Source organism: Rhamphochromis longiceps, linkage group LG23, assembly GCF_057381845.1.
Source record: "Rhamphochromis longiceps isolate RC_006_pf linkage group LG23, R_longiceps_female_GT1.1, whole genome shotgun sequence".
Lineage (NCBI taxonomy): Eukaryota > Metazoa > Chordata > Actinopteri > Cichliformes > Cichlidae > Rhamphochromis > Rhamphochromis longiceps.
The window spans coordinates 20,200,468-20,217,072 of NC_140578.1; the positions used below are offsets into that span (position 1 = coordinate 20,200,468).

The window sequence follows — 16,605 nt, forward strand, 5'->3', positions numbered from 1 at the left end:
AGGTTTGGAGTCTTCTCCCACCCCCATTCTCTGCGGCCTGCTGGAGCGGGAGGGCTAGTAGGAGGAGTTGGCCGTCCGACTGCGGTCTGGGGTGTGGGGCCTCCCTGCTGCTGCGGAGTCGGGGTGGTCTGCCTCTCCCCACCGCAGGGAAAAGGGTAACACCACCTGGGTCTGGGTGCAATTCCCCCCTCCAGGGGCAAGGGTACCTAGACCCGGTTTGTAGAGTACGCTTGGGGAGTGTGATTATGTGTACAGCGTCTCTTTATGTCTGTCTCCACGTTGGTTGAGTGTGGAGTGAGTGCATATGAGAGCATGAGGGTGGGAATGGATGTTTGTGTCTGTGTGTGCCTGTATGTCTGTGTCTATATGTCAGGTTGGGTATCAGACGCCACCTCTCTGGGGACACCTCAGGCCCTCCAAGGTTTGGAGGCCTATCTCCACCCACCACCACTTCCCCTGCCGGTGGCGGACTCCCTCAGGTGTCGGTGTGTTGGTGGTTCTTTGTGTCTGGGGGTGGGCGTCCGGGTACACACCGGCTCACTCCTTGGCGGCCGCTTGTCAGGGCCTGGGGCCTGGGGCTCGCTCGGGCCCCTTTGGAGGTGGGGTGCCCCCGGCCTCTCGGCCTGGGGCTCGGTCACTCAGGCACAGCTGGGGGCCGGCGGAGCTCACGGGCGCGTCACTGCAACTCCCCCTGACTTCTGCTCCGCGGCTGCTGGGCGAGCCCTCATCTGGGACTCTCCTCAGCTCTTACTGGAACATTGGCGCGGCTGCCCCTCTGTTGGTCTTCCATGGTCTCTTGTGTTCTGGGGGCCTCTGGATGTCTGGAGTTTTGATCACCTCCATACCCGCTTCACACCCTGGAGGACGGGGCTGTGGCCCCCCCACACTCCCTAGCAGATCATTACATGGAGAAACCTTTGGAATGCAAGCATGCTGATCCACACAGGTATGCACACATGGGTATTCACAGACGCGGACTAAAGCTTTCTTGGCTGCTGCCTCAAAGCACACTGTGCGCTGTCTATCTTGCGTGCTGCACAATATCGTTTATTATTTAGTAAATATTGATATCTATGACTAGCTAGTTTATTGTGATGGTGCTTTGTTTTCTCTATTATTATGTTGCTCTTTGTTGTTTGCTGTCTCCTCTGTTTGTTTTTTTTTTTTGTTTGTTTTTTTTTTTCTCCATACAGGTGACCCAGGAGTTCTTTTTTTTTTTCTCTCTCTTCCCCCCCCTTCTCACCGTCTCTTCTCCCCTTTGGTTTTCTTTCTTTCTCTCCCCCTCTTTCTCACATTCATTCCCCCTGTCCTATTTATTAAAAAAAAAAAAAAAATGACAAAGGATGAACTGAAGCTCTGCCATCACGTAATGTCGCATACTGCTGTTTCTGATGTCATTTAGAAAAAAAAAAAAAAAAAAAAAAGATAATAACAGCAGCCCACGTCAGGAGGTTGGTGGTGTCGGGGCAAATCATTTCAGATTTTCAGAGACCCGAGTTCGAATCATACACACAACAGATTTTTACAAATAATTTGTATTTTTGCAAGAATGTTATTTTGTTACATGTAACAAAATGTAAAATGTTACTTTTTAATGGAATCTGGTCAAATGAAATACATTCAGGTTACACTGAGCACATTTTCCTTAAAGAGTGAGCATTTGAATAAATAAATATTTGACTGATTTTGTGTATTTCAGTTGTGTTTTACCCAGAATTATTTTTTTTAAAGGTGTTATTACTTAAAAATATGACTTTCAGTCAGGTTTAGGCATTACAAACTCCTGTGTTGGATTTAGAAAAAAACCCCGCTTGTTTGGGCTAAAATACAACTTCCAGATCTTTAAAGCTTTATTTCTTTGTTGCCGTGGTGATGCTTACCCGCTCTTTCTGGACAAAATCCACGCTTTTGACATTAAACTAGGTTTCTTATTGAAAGGTGACAATCGTCTCCATGCACACAAAATAAAAGACTTGAATCTGACAAATGGTTGAATGTTGCCCCTCGGCAAGCTTCCAGAAGTCCACCAATCAGAAGAAAGTGTGGAAGGGCGACATCAAAGATATAGGAACAGAAACATCTTGTTCTGGCACATCCTGATCAACAGTTTTGACCATACATTAGGAAACTTTGCTCAGTCAAAATTATATTAACCTGGCAGGTGTGGATGGAAACAGGCATTCATTTGCTTTTTCTCTCAAATTTGGTTTTATGTTGATGAAACTCTGCTGATTTCCTAACATTCATGTGGATTTAGTCTCAGTGTAAAATCATGCTTTACAAACTGTGACTGTCTGACATTTTTGTTGTTTGCCAGCTGAAAACAACAGCAAGAGATTCTTATTACGGACAGACCTCTGCTGATTATTGTGGATATGAATATGGCTGCTTAAAACTCAAACAAATCCACCAGTTAGTCAGTCTGATTATTGTAAAATAATCACTGAAGGACACACACACACGCACACCTACTGTCTGCACTGTGTTACTTTGTGTGTGTGTGAGGTCTTTCATACAAAAAAGGAAAACCTGCGTGTCCTGTTCACAACACACACACACACATGCATATTCACACATCGTTCACATTCTTGCAGCGCTGTTTGCTGTAAAGGCACGCACGCACACACACACACACACACACACACACACACACACACACACACACACACACACACACCTATTACTTATTAACCATTGCACACCCATATATTTTCTCCAACACCCGTCACTCTCTCTCTCTTTCTGTCTCTCTCTCACTCTCTCAGTGTGAACCCACCTCGCTCGTCCTCTCGCTCGTGCACAATCCATTCCCAAATGCCCGAACAATCCCAGCATGCACCTCTGCCCCGCCGCATGCTTCCACATCAGTCCATTCAGAGAGATATTAAGAAAGAGGCAGACTGACTGACAGAGGTGTTTCTCTGCTCTCAGCTGAATGACACTAAACAAGAGTCAGAGGTCTGGGGGGTGGAGCCACAGCATCTAAACCCACAGAGGGTGGGTTTAGATGCTGTGGGGGAGTGGCTTATAGAGTAATAGTAATAATAAACTAACACAATTCAATTACAATGATAAATGTAATAAAATAAATAACCTATGAATGAAAAGAAAAAACCTTAAAATAATTTAAAATAATAAGCGAAGTAATAATAAAATGGTAGAGTAATAAAAGTACTACATAAAATCAAGTGAAGTATAAACAAAGTGAGAAAAAACACTACATAAAATGAATAAAATATAATAATAATAAAACCAAATTAAAAAATTATAAAAAATGTTTTTTTACAATAGGTAAAATGATATGAAAAATAAAACAAGTTTATTTGGAACAAAATATAAAATAAAACTCCATAAAACACAAAACAAAGCATGAATAAAAATAAACACGACTGCTAAAAAGGAGTTTATTTTTAACTAAAGCTTCTATTGTTTGTAACGAGGAAGAACACCCAGCGGGTCGCCACACACACACACACACACACACACACACACACACACACACACACACACACACACACACACACACACACAGTCAGGATGATAAACTGTAGATTCCTGTCTGTGTGAAACTCCTTCAGGTCAATGTTTAACCGTGTGGGTGTGTGTGTGTGTGTGTGTGTGTGTGTGTGTGTGTGTGTGTGTGTGTGTGTGTGTGTGTGTGTGTGTGTGTGTGTGTGTGTGTGTGTGTGCGCATTTCAAACACCTTGCCAAACCAGATTACAGATTAAAGTTGGGAAAAAGTTGCCACACAGGTCGAGGCCACACTCAGTGCTGTGGTCACTTTTCTGTTTCCACTGAAACTACATAGGCATTTTTGTTCTGTGTCATGTTACTCATAGTAAAAACGATTAAAAAGGCAATACGTGTTACTCGACATGACAAGTCTGTTTCTTGTTTTGTTATGTATCGAAACTTGTGTGAAGTATGATAGCTGCTTGGATTCATTTATTTTCCTTCTGTGGAGTACTACTTATGTTGAGAGAGTTGAAGACACACATATTTCTGTATTACACCTTCTTCCAGCTGTTTATTAGATTTATAGTGTGCAAATTACATATTAATGCAATTTGCACTGCTCTCTGGCACAATGACAGTTTTACTTTTTATTAATTTTTAACTTAAACTAATTTTATTTTGTTGTTTTCTTTGGGTTTTTTTTTTTTTTTTTGGTATCTGTAAAACAGTAAAAGGCCCCACTATGCATCTGTGGTACTTTTATTTTTATTCATTGTAGACTCCATCAATAAAGCTACAATAGATGACTAGTCACTCCTGTTACAATGAAGTCTGTGTGTTGGCTAATCGTAAAAAATCTACACAGCCTGTGTTTGTTGTCTGATGACAAAATTCACGAAATTATAACACACTTATTAGAGAATACAGTGAATTTTCAAAATAAAATGTTCAGTACAGTGTCCCCTAGAGACAAAGCACGTATAAACTCCAAAACACGTACAAACTCCAAAGCACGTATAAACTCCAAAGCACGTACAAACTCCAAAACACAACGGAAGTGCTCCAGGACGCTAGGGGCAGTGTTTTGGAGTTTTGCAAAAAAAAGGCAAGTTTGTTGCAAACACATGGAGTTGGATACCGGCAGAAAACACCAGCAAGGATAGAACAACCACGCTTTATAAGAAAGGTAATGTGAAAACTGTTGTTTGTTTCATTTGTTTTTAATTACTATGAACTAGAGATGGCACGATACCACTTTTGTATGTCCGATACCGATACCGATATCATAAATTTGGATATCTGCCGATTCCGATATGAATCCGATACAGTGTATTTTTTTAATCAATAAAACAGTTTTTTTTTATATCTTTCAGCTTTTTGTATAGGTTCATACTCAAGTTAAAAAAAACAAAACACTAAAGTTATTCTGTTATACCTGTATGCAAAAAATACACTGCACCCAAAATATTTCATAGTCAGGTTAATGTTCATATTTGCAATTTAGGTAAAAATGTTCTTTAAATATTTACATTTAAAAGAAAAAGGGGCTAATCAAACATCCTAAATTTGTCTTATTTAGATCAAAAAGATGGAAATATTTCATTGCAGACTTGTGTGATGATCAGAGTTATGATTAACAGTTCAGTTTCCCAGAAGCTTATAGCCAAAGCTGCATTTTGAGATGTTTCCTCATTACTGTGGACCATCTCCTTGAAGCTCATAAAGCTGTGATGTTAATGTGAAGCGGCAGAGTCTGACAGACACAAAGCGCATTTAATTTTTCATGCTCAGCTATGGGACAAGCACTCAAGGACTCAAGTGTGTTTACAACTTTACAAACATGGATTTAAATATTTAGGTGGCACAGAGAGAGAGCGAGGATGTGGGACACATACAGCGTGAGGATGTTTAAAATTGCCTCTGGCTAAACAGGAAGTGACATCGAGCAAACAAGGGATGTGCTGCAGCAGTTTAAAAATGACCACGCTGTTGTTTTAGAAGGTATGTTTTCTCAGGAATCACTTTTTTAGATTTTTTTCCTGCAAATAGCAGTTAGAGCATCTTTAATATCTGTGATTACAGTCAGGTCCCTTTGGGGCTGATGGGAACACAGGCAATAAGTTCTCTGGGTACTCACCCCTCCCGGCGCTCACAGTGGAGGAGTTAGAGGTGGAGGTGATGGTGGTAGAGGATGAGTTGCAGGAGGAGGAGGTGGTGGTGCTTGTAGAAGAGGTGCTGGAGGATGTGGTGGAGGCTGGGAGCAGTCCCTCCATATCGGCTGCACTGTGGGAGTGCGACAGGCAGAGGGTGCTCATGGGCAGTAGACCCTCCTGTGAGGAAACACAGCAGCGATGTTAGAGGGATGGTTGAGCATCAGAAAAACAAGGAAACCCTCTCACACACTTTAACGGTACTTATGGCTATAAGTTCTTGCCTTTGTTACATGTGGGGACCTTCATTGTATTTGTCACTTATGGGGATATTTGTTGCTAATCTGCTTAACAGCCCCCTTTGACTCAGTGAGTGTCACTGGTTTTAATGGTTAGATAGAAATCTGAGGTTCTTGTGTCTGAGGTCATTCATTACATCAGTTGTCCAACCCATCATATAAAATAATCTGCTAATTTTCTAAGCTCAACCGGTTTGTTTCTTTCATCTAAAGTCCCTCAGTAAAAATCTGACTTTTACTGGCACACGATACTTTGGATCTATTAGTAGACCCTTTAGTGCTTTTCTCATTCCCTCAGCTGCTCTGGACCACAGCAGGGAACTTAATCCGGAAACTTTAAAGCTTTCTTACCAACTTCCTTTAATCCAAAAGGGACATTAAAAAGATCAGAACTTCTTAATGTATAACTTGAAGTAGAAAGAATTTTTTTAAAAAAAGAAAAGAAAAATGTTTCAGACCACAAGGACAGTCAAAGTTAATATGTTTAAAGATAAATTGGCATCATAGAAACAGATATCTTCTATCAGGAAGTCAAGTTTGCCAAACGCTGTGAAACAATGTGTAAGAAAAAAGTATGAATATAATTCTGCAGAGATAAATATTTTAATTCTGTTTTATTTATATAGCACCAAATCACAGCAACAGTTGCCTCAAGGTGCTTAATATTGCAAGGCAAAGACAATAATACAGGGAAAATCCCAATAATCAGACAACTCCCTATGAGTAAGCACTTGGCAACAGTGGGAAGGAAAAACTCTGTTTTAACAGGAAGAAACCTCCAGCAGAACGAGGCTCAGGGAGGGGTGGCCATCTGTCACAACTGGTGGGGGTTGATGGGGCAAGACAGGAAGTTTTGCTACATGTGGGGACATTTAGTTTGTTTATTATTTGCTGGGATGTTTTGTTTTGTCTTCTGGATGCTAATTACCTGTTGAGGTGTTTGATCTGTGGTTCTGACCAGACACCACCCGGGCCGATCTGCTGAGCGCTCCACCAGCTCCACCGTCTGACCGCAGCGAACACTGATCTCTCCCGGTCCTCCGGCAGAGAAATCCAACAACACCACGACTAACTCGCAGCCTCCTGACAGCTGCACGCAGACAGGTAGGACAGATTATTTACAGGCGGAAGGTGTCACCGCCGTGTTGTTAAACGATAATAACAGCATCATTAGCATCAGTGCTCCAAGCTCTGAGAGAAGCAGACATTCATTCTCACTCAGTATACAGAGAGGTGTCTCCTGGAGTCCATGACCTCACTCCCATGCAGCTCACTGGGAGCGTACAACCTCTATTTCTCCAAATGATAAAACCAGGAAAATTCAGAATAAAGTGAGGGAGCAGTCTGAGATATGACTTTATTCCCTGCAGACGGCTAAAAATAAGACTTAACGTGTTTCAAGCTGCAAGGCAGGAATGAGTTCCAGATTACAAAGACACTAAATACAATATAAACTATTAATAAAGAACAAAGTCTCAGATAACTTCAAGACTATGAGCTATGCCTATAAAGTTCAACAGTGTGGAGATGTTTGTCTTGATGCATGCTCAAACATCCAGGTGAGGAAATCCCAGAATGCTGATTCTGTTCATCTGAAAAAGGGTCAACTTTCTTTTCTCCTGAGAGCTAATAAGCTGCTTCTATATCTACGTAACCTATGGTCAATATGCAAACATATAGAAACATGGATCAAGCTTTTCTGGCTTCTCAGCCAACCAAAAAGCCGTCTGTTGGGTTTAAATGACTCGAACTGAGAGCTGATGAGTGAAAGTCACTTCAATTCAGCAGAAACATGACCAAACCACAAACCATGAAAGCCTCTCATATCATCCAAAAACAGCCTTTCTCTGATTGGCCCAGAGAGCAGCATAAAACATCATGTGATCTGGTCACCGTGGTTACCGCTGACTGTGAGCTCCAACACGTGGGCTGCAGCTGGAAGAGAAAACACTTGTAGCGTCCGCAGGGAATGAGACGGGTGTTCCCCAAAAAATCCAACACAGATGTGAATAGATGTGTGCGTTCAGGGAGGAAGCAAAGGTCTGTCAGAAAGGTCAGAGGTCGCTGTGTCAACTGTCACAGTGATCTCAAAGACTGACAGAGAGCCCAAAAAGTTGGACAGGACAGACGGATATATTTCCAATAAGGAACTAGGTTGCAGTACTCATATTATTTTATTCACACGTATACTGGTATTTATTAATTAATTAATTAATTTACATTCATTTAATTAGCTATAAAACAGGGATTTTTCAGAAATTTTCTAAATACTTTTATGTTATTTTATCTTTAAACATGAAAAAAAACTTTTCAGATAATTAATTTTTATATTTAATTTTTATTTTGTAAAAATTTAATTTTTAATTTTATCTTTTCTAAAACTGTAAAATTGTATTTTTTTATCCAAAGATTTATTTTAAAATAAAAGGTTTATTTAAAATACTAATTTAAAAGTAGTGTTTTCAATGTTAACTTTGTGTATAACATAATATTTTGATTATAATTTACATTTTTTATCTTTATTGAAATAGTTGTATATAATTGTTTTAATATATCTAAAATGTTTATTTTGCATTTTTTTTCTGACATCTTATTAAGATTTACCTTTTTGGTGGATTTTATTTTTCATAAACATTTAATTTTTTTCTAGTAATCTTCTGAATACTCATATTCAGCACGATATATCATATCGTGCTGAACATTGTAAGGATAAATTCATGAAAATGCAGAAATGTTCCTTATTTAAATGTTTTCTTGCTCTGATGGATCAATTTAGACTCGTTATTATTGTCGCCACTTACATGCTGTCCCTTTAACTCCTCACAGTGACAAAAAAAGTGTATTTTTTCTTTTTCACCGTGTTATAGTCACCAACACAGTAAAAAATAAAGTCGTCCACCTTCCTCTCTTAACTGTCTCACAAATCAGAGCACAAGCCAGCAGGGTCAGAGTTTCCAAGGTCAGAGGTCACTGCCACTGGCCCCACTAATGAGAAGCGGGTAAAATAAATGAAACGTACCTCATCAGGAGAGCAGAGCAGTGAAAGTTTCTTGAAGGAGTCCGACCATGAATAGTGGAAACTCCCTCAAGCACACCAAAAACACACACCCAGCCAGCTGCAGCAGCAGTGAGGTCATACGACTGCTCGACACACCCTCTCACAGCGTGTCTGTGAGTGTGCGTGCGACTGTGTGTGTGTGTGTGTTACCTTGTCGCTGTCTGCGGTGTTTTGTGACGTTCGGGAGGCGATGGAGACGGTGTCGGGTTGACTGCTGGCATCACCCAGACTGTCTGCGTCCTCGCTCGTCTCCCTGAAACAAACAAAAACATTCGGGTTGTGTTCTAGGGTTCAAAATACTCTCACAGGTCAAAAGTATGTGGACGCTACGTGCGATCTTTTAATCTAGTTTGTTTTCCTCGTCAGTCTGCGCTTCTTATTTCTTCTACTATAAGTCTGAAGCACTTTTTCCTTTATTGACTAAGACATCAACTATTTTCTTCCTCTTGGGTAGGAAAAGTCAGGAAATGATATAAAAGGTCTGTTAACATTTCTAAAAGCTTAAGAGGTTGTCCATAACTTTCCTGATTTATCCAACCAACAGCTCAAACCCAGGAGTAATAAAGGTTTCAGATTTAACTGGCTATGTTTAAAACGTTCGGTCACTTTTATGTATGGGCTCCTGTAATTTTAAAGTAATAAGGACATTCATAAACACAATTGGAAAAAACCTTTGACCCGATCCAACATGAGAAACTTATGAATATCCTTCATGAGCTGGGACTTCGTGGATGCCACATTCGATTGATTGGAAACCTGTAATGGTTTCAGAGACCAGGTGTACTCCAAGTGGAAGTAAACTTAAGTCTGACACAAACAGTTTTTATATATTAAGCACATAAATCTTAATAGCAGAAATAAAATAAGTGCTTTCTCACTGGAGTTTGGAGTTCAAATATTAGCAGCACTGAGAATTAGGGCTGTCGATATAACAGGTCAGGAGTCAGTATTACTGTTTAAAGGCCATCTGTGTGAGCTGACCTGCGGTTGATGCTGCGCTGTCGCCCCAGCGTGGGGTTGGGGGTCTTGGGGAGGGGGATGGGCTCCCTAAGTGCCCCCCGCAAGTGACCCCGCCTCTCCTGGATCACCTGCCGAATGCTACGAACCCACTCCTGCTTCAGCTCCAAAGATGATGCCTAAAAGTAAACAAAAAGAAGGATTATTCCTTAGATCGAACCATCACTGTATGAATGTTTACTCACTCATTCATTGACAGGAGCACACACCTTTAGGACTGTCTTGTTGTCTGAGGTTGGCGTTCGTCCAACCCACAGTGCAAACTTACAGGGGTCGCCCTCTATGTGCTCTGTTACACCGAGCTCAGAGGTCTGAGACAGAGACAAGAAGTAAGAGAAACTTTGTACAATATCTTCAGCCAAATTAGTTCCATTTGTACTTTTTTGATTTGAACGGAGCAAAGCTGGACGTTGTCCTTACCCTCAGCCTGCTCTTGTAGATGTATTTGGTCCGTCCAGATGAGTCTTTGATCTCCTTGCTGAAGATGAGTGACAACTCGAACAGGAAGAGGTGTCGGTCCCGCCCCTTTCTGATCAAAGACTTCGGCTCCCAAACCAGGAAGGAGTCCTGCAGCAGGAGCTCGCCCTGAACATCCAGACCATCCTCCACACCTGCAAGATACAAGACAGTGAGGAGCCTCCAAGACATTTCTGTCAAGTTTTGCTTTTAGTTTTAACCTTTTAAAGTTTATACATTACTTTACAAAAGTCTTGAGCGACTCCCCGTTGCTTTTTACTTACTAAAATGTGAAATAGGTGCAGTGATTTATTTGAACATGTCGAAACACACATGCAAATACAGCTTTTACTATTTTAACGAGCTTGAAAGTCAATATTTGGTGTGACCACCTTTATTCTCCAGCACAGACTGAACTCTCTTAGGCAGCTTTCTTGTCATTTCTTTAAGTCGTCTTCAGGAATAGGCTTCTTGAAGGACATTCAAAGCTCTTCTTTGGATGTTTCAGCCTTTCGTTCTGTTCTCTGTCAACATGATCCCACACTACTTCAATAATGTTGAAGTCCAGGCTCTGGGGAGGCCAATCTATTAATTAATTATTAATTAATTTCCTATCTGGGTCAGAATCTGATGGTATTTTCTGTGTTGATAATTTATCAATTTTAGCACTATCTCCAACACCACTGGCTCCAAACCATGACAGAGCCTCTACCGTGTTTTACAGATGACTGTAAACTGTTTTACCTCTCTGCTGCCAAACCGTGTTATCTTTTGGTGTTTTTCACAGATTCAGCTAAAGAAATGAGAGCAGATGTGGTTTTTTAACAAAGTGTTTAAAGACATAATTTAAAATTGGCTCTCTGCTAAGTTGTCACATGAGTTTGGTGCATTTTATGCTTGAATGATTCAAAGGTCACTGTTAAGTGTCTTAGCAAAGAAGAAATTCTTCTGAAAAGCCAGGTGAGACCTTCAGAAAGCCTGGAAAACTATTGATTAAGACCACTTAAAAATAACACAAGAAAGCTTCACTTCCTGGAAGCAGAATATAAAGAAATGAGGGGTGGCTCCTTGACAGTACTGTATGAAGTTCTTCATTAGATAACGACCGGAACAATTCATAATATGTCCTGACTTCATGTGAAAAATATTCTGTGTCACCTTCCAGCATGCTAACGTGCATAGCATCGTTTGCTCTCTTTGGGACGCTCAGCATCACATCCAGGCCTTCCTTTATCTCGCCTTTTCCCTCCTCACAGCACGCTAGCAGCTCCTGCATCACATTAACACATATACAGGTTCATCAGTGTTTTCCCTGGAAAATGAAGTGCTGAACTCTGTGAGAAATCTTCACAGTGATAAAAAGATGTTTGAGTTTTATATTATAATGGTTTGTGGGTGATTTTAATTTTTTTTAAAAAGCTGCAAAGGAAGTTGTATAAAAGAGTAGCGCATTTCTCCATGTTTAAAATATATGATTGCAGATATTTTAGAGAATTAAGCCCAAACCTGCCCCCCAAAAAAGCCAGATATTCCCACAAACCTGCCAAAAAACAAAGAGCATGTCGCCATAAATACGCTAAGAAATAAACAAAATATCTCCTTATAACTGCCAAAAAACAAACAAACAACCAAGATGTCCTCATATGCCTGCCAGAAACAGTCATATGTCCCAATAAAAGCACCAAAAACAGGCCAAATATCCCCAGAAACCCGCCAGCAAGATGTTCTCCAAAGCTCACCAAAAAACAAGCAAGATGTTGCCATAAACCCACCAAACAAACAAGCCAAATATCTCAATAAACCTGTTCAAAAAGAAAAACACAATGTCCCCATAATCCCCCCCCTCCCCCCCCCAAACACACACACACACACACACTGAGACAATTAGAGGTCAAGTGAGGAGTCATTTCCTCATAGACTTCCATAGAATCAGCCTTAGTTTTACAACAGAAGTCACCTCCCTCATGGCCATCAGCAAAAAATAGGGCAACCCTGCAGAAGCTTCACTTTGTATATTTCTTCACTGCTCTGGTTTGAAGTATTAAAGAGTTTGAAAAACAGTTAAAACATCACCCTGAACAGACAAAGTGGCAACATAAAGAAATGAAGCTCAGTCTAAAGGGGGTTACGTGTTCGGCACCTTCAGCCTCCTGCTGCTGCTGAGTTACAACAAAGTTTTCAAACTGACACGAAGCGCTTTTCATTCATTATTCCAGGCACACACGCTGTGTCCTCTGGGCTCCATATAAAGTATTCGGGATTGAAAGCTGTGCTCAGAAAAAATCCTCTGAGGCGCCGTGTTTTCCAAACAGCCAGAGGGATGAAACATTTCCGAGGCTTCCTCTAAATTTAACAGCCTTCTAAACAAAAACAGTTTGGAGCTCTGTGGGAAACACTTCGTTCTCGTGTGTTTTGAATGTGGGGGAAACGTAAAAGAAATTCAGGGCGTACCTTGAGCAGCAGCTGGTATTTGGTGATCCTCTGAACAGGCTTGATGAGAGCCGAAGAGATGGAGTTTGCTAGACCGTGTCTTCTCTGGACCTCCTGTACACACAAAATAAAATGTTAGAGATCATATAAAAGATCATTAATCAAGCTTTAAAGCAGTCCAATAAAATTCAAACCACATTTGTTGGTGACTCACACTTTGTTTTATGGTCCCATAAGCTCTTTTTTATCTTCTTGGTTATGTTTCCTATGGTTGCACTTATTTTTATTTATTTCTCTTATATTAGTATTACAGGGGAAACTGAACCAAGTAAATAGTAAATTGTACTGTAAACTCAAGAACTGATGTTTTGGGAGCTTGAAAAGTGGATTTGTTAAATTCCAAACACATCATGAAATAGCACAAACTTGGCCTATTTTTGCAGTTTTCTTTGGACCACAGTTAGCCTTGACTGGTGACCAGTTCAAGGTGAGTCTGGTTGTCTCAGTTCAACCACAGGTCCATGTTATTTGGGCCAGAAGTCACATGTGTTTTGGCATTTGGACGATAGATGGCTAAAAAACATTTAGCAGTGCTGTAATTTAGCCACAAATAGCCCAATGTGTATGCTATCTGTGATTTAAACATGGTTTCTAACAGTGTGTTACAGATGTGGCCTATGTTCATCCATCAATATCAGAATAAAGAACCAGACAAAAGTTGTAATGCTGTTTTATTTGTTCAACTCTTACAGTTTACAGTAGGCTAGATCACTCAAAGATGCTGAGGTTGATGACTTTTGTGGTGGAAACCCAGATATGCTAAACCAAATTTCCAGTTCCTTGTTTATTCGTTACTTAATTTAAGCCTCTAATTAGTCACTGGAGACTGGAAGTCCATAAACTGAATTCATGTCAGGCTGTCGAGATGGTTCTCTGGATAGTGAAAATCTTGGATAATTTGCGTGTCCTTCCATCTGTGTTAATCTATTAACTTCCACCAGCTTGCTGGTGAACATTTTAGCAGTAGTGCTGGGTTGTGTTTTAGAAACATGCTCGAAGGTGTTAAATGTCAAATCAAGTCTCTTACAGGCATTTTGGCCTTGGAGTTCTTCTATTGTAAGATTTCCATTCAGCAAGAAGGAATTCTTCATAAAGAAGGGTAGATGTGAAACTAACTCTAAAGACACCGCCTGGATAATATTAGGAGGTTAACAAATGCTTTTACCAACATTTTTCCAAGATCTTTTTCTGTGATCCGACTTTTCACGGGAAACTGTATCTAGGGAAATCTAGACCATTTAGCTTTTCTTCTTTCTGTTGGCTCAGTGTCTAAACCTCATAGTCAAACATGGTGACTGACTGATGGAGTGTACTTCTGGTGTGATGGAACTAATCTCTGGGTTGGTTGATACTTTGTTTTGTCTCTTGGGGAACGGTAATGACAAAACTGCTAGAATCACAGATATCTGAATGTTGGGCTCTAAATGAGACAACTGATCCCAGGTAGATCTTATTTTTTTCCACAGTGAATTGAGGGACCTTGGTTTCGCCAGCTTAGTTTACATTTCTGTGGCATTAGGTGTCACATTCACAAATTTCCAACCTCAAAGTTTCAAAGTCTGCTGAAGAAGATGAAGCTGCCAGGTTTTGCTTGACATGAGTCCAGAAAACACAGGAAAGCCGTAAACATAGCTGTGTTTTAGTGAAATCCAAACTTTCATTGATGAAACTCTTATATATTTAAAAAATAATATTTGGAATGAAGATAAATAAAGTGCTACCCAACTAAACTACTGGCTAATATTAAGTTGTTAAGTTGATGTTTGTGGTGTTTGAAAAAGACCTCAAAGAACGCCACGCCATGTTGTTGGATGAGTAAACTGGAGTCTGGTTTGTTCCTGCAGTACGTCACGTACATGTGGAACTTATCAGCCTGATAGGGAAATAAACACAGATTAATCATTAGCTCTGTAGGTTTAAAATAAATAATCAACCTGACATCTAAAAAAAAAGAATTATACCCAGGTGACAAAGCAGTGTCCAACATCCTCAGGAAGCTGTTCATAGTTTTCCAGCTCCTTCAGGAAAATACTGCAAAAACACAGAGAAAATATTAATTTTCTCTAAATGCATTTTAATATTCTTTTAATCACAGTTATGGACCTATGATATCTAAACATGTAGTTTGGAGATGTTTAAAACTCATAGATGTCCTGGATGTTTCCTAATGTAATACATCCATTAGAATATTGCAGTGTTATCGCACATTTAGCAGGATATTTAGTGGTACCTGTTGTGGAACTCGTAGATATCCTGGATGTTTCCAAACACAATATCGTCCTTGTTTACAAGGCCAGGCGGGACGTCCTCTGAGCCGCTCGTCATCTCCCACAGGTATGTCTGCAGCAGGTAATCGTATTAACAGCAGAAAGTACAATTTAGTATTATGTAGTACTGTGTTGCGTCACATCCAGTAATCAGAACCCACGAATTCTGAAAATATACCTCAATACACTCCTGCAGATCTCTGACATAGACTCTTTCTGTCTGAAGGAGCTCAGCCATGATGTACCTGAGGACACACACAGGTGTTATCAGAGTACTGCAGTAGTACTGCTACCAGTAATATCTATACTAATATCAGTAATATCAGAGTACTCACTCTTTCTTGCGGGCGGAACGTCTCTTCTCATCACTGACTTGGTGGCTCGGATCGGACAGGTTGACTTCGGGGTCGGAGTCTGACAGACTGTTGGGGATCAGCTCGAGCTCCAAGTCCTTATTATCCTGAGAGGAAAACTATACAAAGTAAACTCACTAAAACACACATACATTTATATTTATTTTTAATATACATTTTCTAAATCTGAATAATCATAGAAGTACAGCAACAGATCTGCCTTCTAATTTCACACATTTGCAGCTTGTATGTTGCTAATAATTCAAAAAGCTGCATTTGTATCATATAGTCCTTCAAATTATTCAATCATAACCTGTTTTACATGGAAATAAACTTTAAATGCAAAGGTTCACACATAAGTAAATGTTGATGTGTTTATTGCAAAAACACTAAGAATCACATCTCACTCACTCACATGTTTTCGCTTTCAAATGTGGAGAGTTCCTGCTCCACAGTCAGTACTTGTGTCGTTTACCTGCGAGCAGCCTCCCAGTGCCGTCTCCAGCAGGTGCCGGTACTGCCCCATCCTGACGGTGAAGTCCCGGTAGCGTTTGTCAACCGTAGAAACACAACGACGGAGCTCAGTGCGGTGGGCGTGGCCTTTAGCCAGCATGCTCTCGGCCAGCTGTATTAGCAGGTGAACCTTTTCCTGCGTATGCTGACAGAAACAAGGTCATAGTTTAGTTAAATTCAACCTCACAACAACATGTGGCTTGCTAGCACTTTTCCTGATTTTAATCATATTCAGGACACAAAATGGAGCTGGGAAATACTTTAATATCCATAAAATGGTTTGATTTTCTGAATTTTGTTGGGTTGTTCTACATCTCTCGTGGTCTCTTTGTAGATGTTCAGTATCTCCTTGATCACAATACGTCTCTTAGCGTTTGTTTTGCATCTCATAATGGCCTTTTGTTTCTCTTTAAGGGATTTTCTGGCATCTTTCTCTGTGCACAAACAATCAACACTGAAGAGTAAAGTGCTCACCTATTAAGACTTAGTCTGCATTATGAGAGCATATGGTTTCTTTGACTGACAGGTGGACTGGTACACAGATGG

General features: G+C 40.4%; 1 protein-coding gene across 4 annotated transcripts in view; it reads right to left on the bottom strand.

The window, feature by feature from the left end:
• Window positions 1-16,605, bottom strand: part of LOC146641805 (kalirin-like) — a 61,458-nt gene that overhangs the window by 17,654 nt on the left and 27,199 nt on the right. For all 4 annotated transcript variants that reach the window (XM_085399688.1, XM_085399687.1, XM_085399686.1 and 1 more), the window contains 14 exons: window positions 16,022-16,204; window positions 15,529-15,653; window positions 15,372-15,438; window positions 15,157-15,266; window positions 14,888-14,957; window positions 14,710-14,799; window positions 12,888-12,980; window positions 11,595-11,706; window positions 10,401-10,591; window positions 10,190-10,291; window positions 9,945-10,099; window positions 9,114-9,216; window positions 6,834-6,995; window positions 5,594-5,786 (listed from right to left, as the gene is read on the bottom strand). In XM_085399688.1, the coding sequence (XP_085255814.1) occupies window positions 5,594-5,786; window positions 6,834-6,995; window positions 9,114-9,216; window positions 9,945-10,099; window positions 10,190-10,291; window positions 10,401-10,591; window positions 11,595-11,706; window positions 12,888-12,980; window positions 14,710-14,799; window positions 14,888-14,957; window positions 15,157-15,266; window positions 15,372-15,438; window positions 15,529-15,653; window positions 16,022-16,204 (1,756 nt within the window). The remainder of the gene's footprint in view (window positions 1-5,593; window positions 5,787-6,833; window positions 6,996-9,113; window positions 9,217-9,944; window positions 10,100-10,189; window positions 10,292-10,400; window positions 10,592-11,594; window positions 11,707-12,887; window positions 12,981-14,709; window positions 14,800-14,887; window positions 14,958-15,156; window positions 15,267-15,371; window positions 15,439-15,528; window positions 15,654-16,021; window positions 16,205-16,605) is intronic.